Source organism: Marmota marmota, unplaced genomic scaffold (assembly GCF_001458135.2).
Source record: "Marmota marmota marmota unplaced genomic scaffold, marMar, whole genome shotgun sequence".
NCBI classification, from domain to species: Eukaryota; Metazoa; Chordata; class Mammalia; order Rodentia; family Sciuridae; genus Marmota; species Marmota marmota.
In genome coordinates, this window is record NW_026006439.1 from 157,647 (window position 1) to 170,594 (window position 12,948).

At 35.2% G+C, this 12,948-nt stretch overlaps 1 protein-coding gene across 1 annotated transcript in view; it reads right to left on the reverse strand.

Moving 5' to 3' along the window:
• Positions 1-12,948, reverse strand: part of LOC107133529 (ankyrin repeat domain-containing protein 26-like) — a 141,868-nt gene that overhangs the window by 82,261 nt on the left and 46,659 nt on the right. Inside the window, exon 4 of the mRNA XM_048797646.1 lies at positions 12,639-12,732. Coding sequence (XP_048653603.1) covers positions 12,639-12,732 — 94 coding nt within the window. The remainder of the gene's footprint in view (positions 1-12,638; positions 12,733-12,948) is intronic.

The window sequence follows — 12,948 nt, forward strand, 5'->3', positions numbered from 1 at the left end:
TTGTCTCAAGGATCATATGAGGAAATTTCTTACTTTCAATACCTGAGTTGGGCTGAGAACCAGAGAGAGCTCAAAAGGATTGTCTAAGCATCAGACTCTACCTCACAGCAATGAGACACCAGGGGGAGGAAGAGAGTACAAGACTTTCTTAAAGAAACCAGCAAATCTAATTCAGAAATCATTTTTCAAGTCCAGAAAAGAACCACTCCCATAAAAGATCCACGGGGCTTCCAAAATTTCTGACTAATTTGTGAAACTTGTCCCCCATACAAAACTGATTCACAAAGTCTGGAAGAGGTAGCTGTTTCTTCAAATGCAAAAACAAAACAAAAAATTATAACAGAAATAACAAGACACATGAAGAAACACAGAAACACAAATAAATCAAATAAACGAGATAACTCTACAAAGAACAATCCTAAGACTTTGAAGGTCGATGAATAATTTCATGAAATGAAAAATAGTCCTTGTAAAAATACTTACATGTGTTATGAGAGAACAGCAGAAAACTACACAAAAGGGCTGGGATTGTGGCTCATTGGTAGAGCACTCACCTAGCACAAATGAAGTCCTGGGTTCAATCCTCAGCACAATATAAAAATAATAAAATAAAATAAAGATACTGTGTCCAACTACAACTAAAAAATAAATATTAAAAAAATGACACAAAATCAGAAAAATGCATGTAAAATGTAAAAATGTCAACATGACAATATTTAAATAAAACAATAATTGAAATAAAATATTCACTAGAAGTGTTCAATAACAGACTTGATCAAGCACAAGAGTGACTCATTGAACTCAAATACAGGCTTTTTGAAATTATTGATTGAAACAAAAAGAAAATTAAAAAATATAAAATTTTAAATGTGAAGAAACTCTAAGGGACAACATCACAAGGAAAATATGTGTTTTGCATGTATCTCTAAAGAAGAGAAAGAGAAGGGGGAGTAGAACTCATTTGAAAAAATAAAAGAAAATTTTTTTTCAATTCTGAGAAAGAAAATGGATACCCAAATTCAAGAAACTCAAAGAAAAATAATTAAGTTAAATCCACAAAGGACCCAAAGTGAGGCAAATTGTAACTATCAAAATTTAAAAATAAAGATATTTGATGGGTTGGGGCTGTGGCTCAGCAGAAGCACACTTGCCTGGCAAGTGTGAGGCACTGGGTTTGATTCCCATCACCTCATATGAATAAATAAATAAAAGTCTGTTCAATTCTCAGCACCATATATAAATAAATAAATAAAGTTTATCAGCAACTAGAAAATAAATAAATAAGTAAATAAAATGAAAATAAACATTTTTGAACACAAGAAGTGAAGAGTGATTTATCTCCTAAGATGGAGCTTTCAGAAAAACATCAGCAGATTTTTTGGAAGAAAACTTTATGTCAGAGATGATGTATTAATTTTTCAAAGAAAAAGGATGCCCACACACAAACTAAAAACAATTTGACAACTGAGAAGAGAGCACCAGTAATAATTTCCTTTAAAAATTAAGAAAAAATAACAACTTTCTTAGCAAAAAAATAAAAGCTGAGTGAGTTAATTACCACTAGACTTCCTTTTTGGAATTGCTGCAGAGAGTCTTTCAAGTGGAAACAAAAGAATGGTATAACAAAAAAGCAAATGATCATATAAACATTCTAGGAAAGGAAAATATGCAAATACTGATTATTTTTATTTATCAGAAAACATTATTATATTTCTCATCACTGACAGCATATGTTAATTTGAATACAAAACCTACATAAAATTATTTCTCCTTTTTTAAATTTGTTTTTTTTTTTACATACACATGACCCTAGGATGTATTTTAACATATTATGCATATATAGAGTGCAAACCATTCCAATTTTTATCCCATTCTTGTGCAGGTAAACTGGTCATGTGTTCATATGCACATTGAAAATCATGTGCAATTAATTCTACTCTCTTTCTTCTTCCCACCCCTCCCTTCATTCCCTTTTGTTCAATTCAGTGAACTCCTATACTTCCCCTCCCTTGTTATGGGTTAGCATCCACATCTCAGAGAGAACATTTGGCCTTTGTTTTTTTTGAGACTGGTTTATATCACTTAGCATGACAGCTTCAGTCCCATCAATTAACAAGTAAATGCCATATGTTCATTCTCCTTGAGGCTGAGTAATATTCCATCGTGTATATATACCATACTTTCTTCATCGATTCATCTGTTGAAGAGTACCTAGGTTGTTCCAACAATGTGAATTGTTAATATTACTCTATTACACACTTAAAATGGCTAATATGTTATTTTAAAGGAATTACTATTTGATTTTTTAAGTATCATTTAAGAAAATTTATTCCTAACTGAAAATTATAGATTTAAAATACCAGCATATTTTAATACAAAAACAACTATTTACATATCTAACTTAAGAATGTTCAAATGGCATTACAAAATGGGATACTTAATAGAGCTTGGGACTGTAAAATAAAATCCGCAATAAGCCTGTCACTCTTGTAAGTTGTTTATTTTAAATTATAATTTGAACAAAATTAATCTGTCAGTCTGTAATAATGGCTAAGATGGTAAAATCCATCATGTTTTTATTACTTGCAGTAAACATGAGGGAATTAATGTTGCCCCTTAACCAATATGCTTGAAGGACTTATATATAAGATAATGGGAATGGAGGGACCTGTGAGAACAGAAGCAGACTGGAGTGAGGCAGCTGCAAGCTGACAAAAGTTGAAGAGGATTAATGGTTATCACCAAAGCTAGGAAGAGGAAAGGATGGATTTTATCCAGAGTCTCAGATGGAGCACAGCCTTGCTCACACCTTGATTTCAGATTCTGATAGCCAGAATTTTGAGAGAATAAATGTCTGTTATTAGCTACACAGTTTGTGGTATTTTGTTATGTAACTTCCAGGAAACTTACATAGCCCCATTCAGGGCTGCTCTGTCACATAACTCTTAACCACACATGGGCAGAAATAATAAATAAACCATAAAGAGATTACATATTGAAAAAATAATTTTGGATTTTAAAAACATAACATTTACCTACTATTACTACTACTACTAGAAACACTTTTAGTTATTGCCAGGAGTTACCATGGAATCTGGATAGAATAAGTATGTAATTAGATATTGTGAGAATTTCGGCTAGTACGGTGTGGATTTAGGTATTTTCATTGTTATTTTGAACTCGTGCAGAAATGAAAAGAGCTCAAATATTTGAAAATATATACAGATATGAATTTGAATTCTAATTTTAGTACCTTGCTATTTTTTAAAATATTTATTTTATTAGGTGTAGATGGACACAACACAATGCCTTTATTTTTATGTGGTGCTGAGGATGAAACCCGGGTCCTGCCCATGCTAGGCAAGCACTCTACCACTGAGCCACAATCCCAGCCCCAACCTTGCCATTTTGTAACACAACAGGTAGTTTTTAAATTAATTTAGAAATCATAATTTTCTTTATTTCTATTAGTTTATGCTATATTGAGAGAAATACATCCATTTTAGTTTGCCAATTTAGAATTTAGTGTAAGGAAATCTGAAAGAACTCCCTAGATACTTCGATACTTCTGTTCTAGAACATCAAAACATTGCTTTATATTGTGTGTGTGTGTGTGTGTATGCTAAAGTATTTACATATATGATTATATGTATTTAATGTGTACATAATTCACAGTGTTCTTTGAAAATTGCATATTATACATTGTAGCTAACAAAACAGTATTTTTTATTACTTTTCACAAAAATCCACTTTTTCTTATAGATGCACACCTGAAAATAAAATGGAAGTAGGTATAAGTATGCAATTTTGTTTTAAAATGCCATTTTTAGGAAAAAAATATAAACTAGACTGATCTCTTATTAATATTGAATTAGCATAATATTTATAAAAATGTTTTAAGGATTATACAAAGTTTACTAAAGTTTTCACTGTGATGAGACAGGAATAATATTTCTGCAAAATAGTTGAAATTCTAATGTTATATTTATTGTAGGAAAATTATATATTAATTACATTTCTAATGATGGCAGATAAAAAACTACATAAAAATTACTGTTATCCTTAACTAAATGTGCATTCATTCTGAACTTTACTAAAGAAACAGGTGATAATGTCATGGAGAAGAATTTACCTACAGCTTGTTCTTCTGTTGCAAGGTGCTTAATGTCATGCCTGTAAGAACTTGAACACCAATGTGTTCTACTGTTTAACTTACAATGCATGTACTCATCCATAAGATGTCACACATTTTTTCTGTAAATTCTGGCAAGATTTTTAGAAATGAAGTTAATAGTATAAAAATTTCAAGTTCTACAATTAACTTATTAGATTTATTTTCAAAAAATTAGAAATTTTCTAGTTATCCATTTTTATTCTCATATAATAGACCTGCTACCTTGTGTCCACACTATAATGCTTTACTATAGTATAATGATACAGTTAAATATTTTGTAGAACTACTCATTTTTATTTTCCAGGTATCTCTATTATGATTAGTTATACTTGATGCACACTTATTTATGCATCCTATACAAATTTTTTTGTTAAATTTAAGCTATTTAAGTATTATTCTTTATAGCTTAAATTTATAACTTATTTTTTAATTAAAAATATCCTGAGTGTTTATTTTTTTCTCAAAAACAATAACAGTGCTATTTATTTCAGTGAAGTGTTGTAACATTTTTTCAAATACCTTAGATCACTTTTTCAAATTATTCTCAGAAATACTGATGCAGATATTTTTAAAAAATTATTTTTACCTTATATCTGACTGCTGATACTGAGGATTTATTTTCAGTGCATAAAAGCATGTTACGTTCTAAGTTGCAAGGAGGAGAAAATAACTGACAGATTCTTCATTAAGTCTCAATAACAAAGAGAAGATGATGCCACTAAAACATGATTCATCTTACTTCTGCCAGTCTTCAGCAGTTAAAATTGGGAAAACAATCACCCATATTGAAGAATCACTGGAAGGAGTAAATTAGAGAACTTCTATAATATGTTTAGCTTATCAACTAACAAAAAGAATTCATTATCATTATATTTATGTTAGTTTCTTTTTTGTTTGTATTTTTATCCTAAAGGTACATCTGAAGTAATGTGACAAGAGTAAATATTTTTAGAAAGAAATTTCTGAAGTAAGTGAAAATAATAGGAAAAGCTACAGAAGATAGGTGTCATGAAGACAATTGGGGGGAGGGCTCTTAGTAATAACATTTCAAATAGCTGCAGTTGAATGTGTTCCAAGAATGTCACCCAACAGTGTATGAACAATGTATAAAATTTTTCAAACATCTGTGTGGAAAAGGAACCATTCATCACCAACTGATTTATGACAAACCAAACCCAGAAAGATTAGCTGTAACTATTTAGATCACAGAGAATTAATGATACTGTCAGGGATTAAATCTCTCTGATACTTCAGCACTGTTGTGATATGACGACAAAGGACCACAAGATAGATGACAGTGGCAAGAGTCGCTGCTATTTTTGTTGGGCACTGTCTACATGGCAGCTTGTCTCCACGTCATTTATTTAAAACTAATAGATATTATAAACAAGCTGCTATATTTATTGCTACCTTTTAGATACAGAAATAGGAACAGAAAAAAAAAGTAAATTGCCTCAGTTCCCAAATAGCAAATGGTTCAAATCTTGATGACTTGTCATGACAGAACACCCATCTTGGAGTCCTTTGAAGAGGACAAGGTGACTTTTTCCTCCCTTGTCATATAAAAAGAAATAATATCAAATTGCCTTTTCAATCTCCAAACATGTTAATAAATAAATGGATAAACATATAGAAAGACTCTTATATCAATCAGAGAAAGAGAGAGAAAAATAAACATTTTCCAAAGTCCTTGTTATTATTTTCATAGTTCATTATTTGCCACTCACACCCCAGCTTCAGTAAGCCTCCATATTAGGATTCTTAAAAGCCATATTTATGATTAAATGTTTTATATCATCAAAGAATGGTGGCCAAACCATGCCCACTATACACTAGATATAACTAGCTGACAACTAGTTATTAACAAAAAGAAATATAAATAACTAAAATAATATACCAATTTTTCAGTAATTTAAAATTATCAAAATAAATCCCATAAGTCATAAATATTATGATTACGACAAAATAACCTTATCTTTTTGTTTGTTCTACCTAAATAAAAAAAAAACAACCTTTAATGTGTTATCTTATAAAATACACATTCATTTCATTAAATTGTTATCAACTAATTGGTTCTTTTTTTCATTTATTTTTATTCATTTATTTTCTAACACTGGAGATTGAACCCAGGGATGCACTACCACTGAGCTAGATCCCCAACATTTTATTTCAGTGAAGCAGATGAAACCATTTTTGAGAAAGGATCTCACAGAGTTGCCGAGGCTGTGCTTGAACCTGCAATCCTCCTGTTTAATTGTCATTATGTCCTATCTTTTCAAATTAATGTTATTCTCTGGTATGTATATAACTCTATATTACAACAAGTACTGTGATTAAGACCTTTAAAAATTTCAACATTGAAATATAGAGATATTACCTCCCATTACATGTATTCTAATAAAATGAAAAAAATCACAACAATGTAAATAGCATACAAAGAGTTGAAAACATTTGTCTCAAACTTTAAAGATCATGTAACATACTGGAGAATACATTATAAATTTTCTAAACAATTTATTTAGGTAGCTATAGTGTATGAGAAAAAGAGGTGGTGATAGTTTATACTTTGCAAAGAGTGAAAAAAAAAACTAAGATTAAAACTAATAAAAGAAAAACAAAATGGAAACATAGCTGTTATTTTGGACTTCTCAAATGCATTTAATATTGATGATCATCCCAAATAATTAGTCTCACTGTGTACTGATAATTATCTGATCAATATCTGATATTAAAAGATATTACAAAATGTACCAGCAGATAATACTTTTTCAATTTTCATTCTTCTGTTTATTATCAGATATTTCATTTTTCTGTTTATAAACTATTTATATCAGATACTTCATTTTTAAGTTCAAATTTTATAGCAAAATTATACCAGAGTTCCCATACAAATACAAATATATTTACCTAACATAAAAAGTCTTTCTGCCCTTCTCTCTCCCCTCTCTCTCTCTATACACACAAACACACACACAGTCGTACACGTTTATGCACACAAACATACACACACAGAGAAATATTCAGAAAATTCTGCTTTAGCTGGAAAACATTATTAATAAGAATTAAAGTTTTTTTGTATAAGATGTATTGAATAATATAATTTGTGTTAGGAAATAAGGGAAAAATGACAAGATATGATAATTTAAAAATTTGATGCTCAATGGTGAACATAGATTATTATATGTTTAATGGAATTGTTTTACTTCTCTTCATTTTGTTATTACCTTTGTAGAACATTTTTGTTTATGTGGTTCATAAATACATAACTTAAGAAAACGTGTTGATGAAATAAAAATAGATTATGCATGTCAAAATATTTTTACATATTAAATTTAAATCTTGAGGAGTCTATGATGCAAGTTAAGCAGAATACCTCAATAAATTAATACAGTAAGTCTACTAGAAATCCTTACAATGCCAGCAAAAAAGAAAAGATTAACAAAAAAAAATTTATTTAAATAATGCAGCAATAGTGATGTGTGACTTTTCTTAACTTTAGCACCAAATAAAAGCCAAATATTTTTAGACCTTACATGGATATATATAGTGCCTAGATAATAATGCATGTGCTCATTTTCTTGCTGACTAGGTTGATTATTTGTCTTAAGTGCTAGAAAAATAGACATTTTAATTATTAGTAATAGCTTAATTTATATCATCATTATTGATATTATTTTTGAATAATCTCAAATTATTCTTTATTCATGACTCATGTGGCCATTTTATTTATTCTTGCATCTCAATACATAAATTCAATGGTATCTATGAAATTCTCCATTTTTATAATATAGTCTGTGGCTGGGGATATAGCTCAGTTGGTAGGGTGCTTTCCTCACACGCACAAGGCCCTAGATTCAATCCCCTTGGGATATAAATGTAAAATTGAGGTACTATTAACAAATATGGTAAAGTAAAAATGACAAATCAATTTTATAATAACACAGTAAACACTTAAAATTAAGTATACTGGAACGAACTATGTAAATTATTGAGAAAGTCAAAGATATTGTTGCATAAAAAATCTAGTAAAGTTCCAGACAGAAACTGTCATTGTGTGTTTGAGAAACAGTTGTAAAAACTTTTTATTTACATGACAGTATTGAGGACAGTGAGATAACGGTTTGGCTATGTAGATATTTTCATACTTGGAAAGCCATAATATTAGGGAAATATTGGGATAAATGTGGTAGGCAAGACACAAAAACCATTTTTGAAGAGTGTGATGGTTGGAATGTAGTTAGTTCAGTTATTATAGAAGAAAGTATGGAGAGTCCTCCAAAAACTAAAAATAGAGCTACCACATAATCTTGAAATTCCACTATTGGGGGTACACAAAAAGGAATGAAATGAGCATGGCAAAGAAACACCTGCACTACCCTACTGATTGCAGCACTGTTCATAATAGCCAGGAAATGAAAACAACAGATGTGCCCATAAACTGACAAATGGATAAAGAAAATGTGATATATACAAAGAAATATTATTTGACCACAGAATTAAAAGAAGTCCTGTCATACACAACAACAGAGATAAACATGGAGGACATTAAGTTAAATAAAATAATCCAGGCACAGAAAAACAAATATTACCTGATTCCACTTATATGTGAATTCTACAAAAGTCAATCTCATAGATGTTGAGAGAATAGTTGTTACCAGAAGCTGGGAAGAGTGTAGAGGGTGGGAGGATGGAGAGATCTTGGTCAACCAGAACACCATTACAGTTAGGATGAGTAAGTTCTTGTGTTCTATGGCAGAGGAGGGTGAATATAGCATTGAATAACTGAAACTAGATAGAAGGGAGGATATTTAAAATATATTTACAATAAAAAATGATAAAAGTTGAGATAGATATTACCCAGGAATCAACGTAATTACATTGTACATACTAATATGTACTTATGAGGTGTTAAACAAAATAAATCTTTGAGAGAAAAAATATTGCCTGGGAGGGCAGAATAAATGAGAAGAAAAGCCAGGCACTGTGGTGCACACCTGTAATGTCCATGAGTTTAGAGACTGAGATAGGAGGATGCCCTCTAGCGAAGAATACAGGTGATTTGGATAAGGCAGAGGGGAGTGAAGGGAGTGGAGGAGGGTAAGAGGGTAGGAAAAATAGTGGAATGAATTAGACATTATTACCCTATATACATATATTATTACATGACCAGTGTGAATCTATATCATGTACAATCAAAAGAATGAGAAGTTATACTCCATTTATGTATGATATGTCAAAATACATTTTATTGTCAATTATAACTCACATGAACAAATAAAACAATCAAGTATGCATCCCTTTTCTCCATTTATACCATCCTCATTCTAAACCAAACCACTAGCCGGGGCTTGGAGGCCCTGGGATACGTCACAGAACTGCTGTGGGAAACCAAAATTTACACATTTAGTTTCCTCATGAGAGCCCTCATTTGCATGTTGAGGTATTCTAAATAGCAAAAACTATGAAATGAACTTACACAAATATAATCAATACTCACAAAGGTATTCTACATAATTGAAAATCAAAACTGACAGGATTTCAGAGCATACACACACACACACACACACACGTATATGTTTAGGTGTAGCCACAACCCCAGCCCAGGAATTCAGGGCTTAATATTTCCATTAAAATATGTAAGCTTGGTTGCATCTAGGCATATTTATTAAGCTGCTACACTTAAAAATACTTCTAAGAAATGATACTCCTGATATAGTTCTCAATCCCACTGTGAAATCCCAAAAGTAAAAAAGAATTAATTATAATAGTGCTGGTTAATGTTAATATTCTTAATTGCCTACTTTGATGCTAACTTGTAAAACCCCTAAGTATAAACTCGTTATGACAAATGACCTTGTGGTAAAAATAAAAATTAGCCCTAACTTTGCTATAAGCTTCTTTTATCAGAATGGTGATCATAATAAATTCCCACCTATAGAACATGAACAGAGGCTCAAACATATTGAATGATGAAGTGAAAAAATAGAAAACCTTGTTTTACTAAAACTGGTTGTATGAACAAAAAAATTGACATGAAATATGTGTGTTACTATAAAGACATATACTTACAAAATGCATGTCTCAACAGAGCAAAATGTCACCAGAAGACAAATGCCTTAAAAACCTGACCATTTCAACTACAGTTTTTCTCCCATTTTAAGACAAAAACAACTGATAATTAAATTTCCACGAAGCTTGAGTAAGACACACTGGACAAAATACACATCAAAGTATTTCAGAATGAATATACCCTTTGCACAGCAAAAAGGGAAATGCCAATGGATGAGTAATTGTACTTACTGGGAAATAGTGAACTAAAAAGCAAAGTAAATGAGGACTTACAAAAATGGTTTCCATAAAAATGATTGATTTAAAATATGAAAGTCATTGATATATAAACAACGAATCATCAAAAATCACCTAATTGTAATAAAATATAAGGTACAAGAAAAACACAAAAATTATATGTACAGAATGTAGAGAATAGACTTACACTGAAAACTTGTAATTTACACTTTTGGGGGGACAAACAAAAGAAAACACTGGTAGATAAAGTTTAGAACACAGCTTTTAAAATGATACACCGTATGCACAGCTTTAAAAATGATACATGTGTACTCCCATTTAAACCAGGTGTTCCTCTTTCTCCCTTCAACATCCCCCCATTCAGGCCAGCCCCCAACCAAAGTTTCTCTTCACACTTACTCCCCCAACAAAGTCCCACTACTGAAGCCAGGTACCGGCCCTAAATCCTCCACCACACAAACTCAGCTGCCTCCAGGAGCATCCAGGAACAGCACCAAAGTGCCTCTGCCCCACTTCCCTGCAACCTCTGCCACACCCACTCAGCTCCTGCCAAGAGCACCCAGGAACTGCACACTAACTCCTATGCCACACTTCCCCACCCCAACAGGCCTTAGCACTAGTGCCCCCTCCAGGCACTCCCTCACAGCCGGCACTCACTACCCCGCTTAGCTGCCGGTCCCCCTGCACCTCTCCAGCCAGGGTTACGCCCCCAGAGGCCTCACGACGTGTATCTGCTCCAGTCATCACCTTGCAGCCACAGGCACTGAGTGCCCCCTCCCCACACACTACCCCACCTAGCCTCTGGTCCCAGGACACCTCTCCTGCAAGGGTCCAACCCCAACAGGCCTCAGAAAGAGGCCCCTCTCAAGGGGCCAGCACAGCATGCCCCCTCCACACACACTACCCCACCCAGCTCTAACTCATCCAGCTCCAGTCCCCAATGCCTCTTCAGCCAGGGCTGGCGCCCCCCCCCCCGGCCTCAGCATAAGCGCCTCGCAGAGACAGGCACAGTGTGCCCCATCACCACACATTACCCACCGAACTCCTTCACCACCCAGCTCCAGTCCCCTAAAACCTCTCCACCCAGGGCCATATGCCACATACCACTGGGGACACTGGAGTCCTCCCTACCTGAGACTGTCCTCATAAGTCCACAAAGACCAAGAGGAGGTGGTGGTGAGGGCCATGCTGTCCCTGTGGGAGGCCCAACATCCTCACCAGGAACCATGAATGAGAAAGGACGGCAAGGACACCTTCCCAGAGGGTGACATAGTCTAGGGGCAAGACTGGAGCATCCCAGGCAGCCATCAGTAGAAAGGATCTCTGTGATTTGAAGGCCCTAGCTTCTCCACAATCTGCAGTACACTTTTAGGCTGCCCAGAAATCCACTGTGCAGATGCAGTTTGGGATAAGTCCCTACATGAATCAGTGAATGTGTGCAAACTGCATGCACATGTGTGTCGAGGGCGGGGCTATGTGCAGGGATGTTCCCAGGCCCTACCTCACAGTTATAGAAACAGTTCAGCCCTCCCAAGGTACTACCTCACCCAGCTCTGGTCCCCTAAGACCTCTCCAGCCAGGGTTGTGCCCCTACAAGCCTCAGGACGACTGCCCCCTCCAGCTACCCCCTAGCAAGAACAGGTACAGTGCACCTCTCCCCACAAAAGTTCCTACCTCACCAAGCTCCACCCCATTCAGCTCTGATCTCCCAATAACTCTCCAGCCAGGACTGCACCCCCACAGGCCTCAGCACAAGCACCCACTGTAGGCATTGCATTGCAGTGACAGGCACAGCAAGTACCCTCCCCATGTACTACCCCATCCAGTTCCTGGTGCCCTAACACCTCTCCAGTGAGGGCCTTGTACCCACAGGCCTCAGCAAGAGCGCCCCCTCCAGGCATCTCCTCACAGGTGCAAACACAGTGTGCCCCCTCCCCACCAACTACCTCACCCAGCTCCGTTCCCGTGAAGCCCCTTCAGCCAGGGCAGTGCCCCCAAAGACCTAAGCATGAGCTTCCTCTCCAGGCACCACTTTACAGAAACAGCGTGCCCCCTCCTCACACACTACCACACCTACCACATCCAGTCTGGTCCCCCAACACCTCTCCAGCCAGGGCCATACGCCACACATTGCTGAGGACACTGGAGGTCTCCCTACCTAGGCTCTGCTCCCAGGTTCAGCAGGAAGGATCTCAGGTACTTGAGGAACATGCTTCTCCACTGTCTACTGGCCACTTCTGGATGCCTGGAAACTCAGAGCACAGAAACAGTTTGCAATATGCCTGCCCAAGCCTGTGTGCCTCATGCACTCACCTGTGTGTTGAGGGTGGGGTTTTGCCCAGGAATGTTACAAGGTAATGCCTAGCAGCAACAGGCACAGTGTGCCTTTTCCCCAGACACTACCCCACCCAGCTCAGGTCCCCTAAGATCTCCAGCCAGGACCCTTCCCCCACAAGCCTCAGCATGGT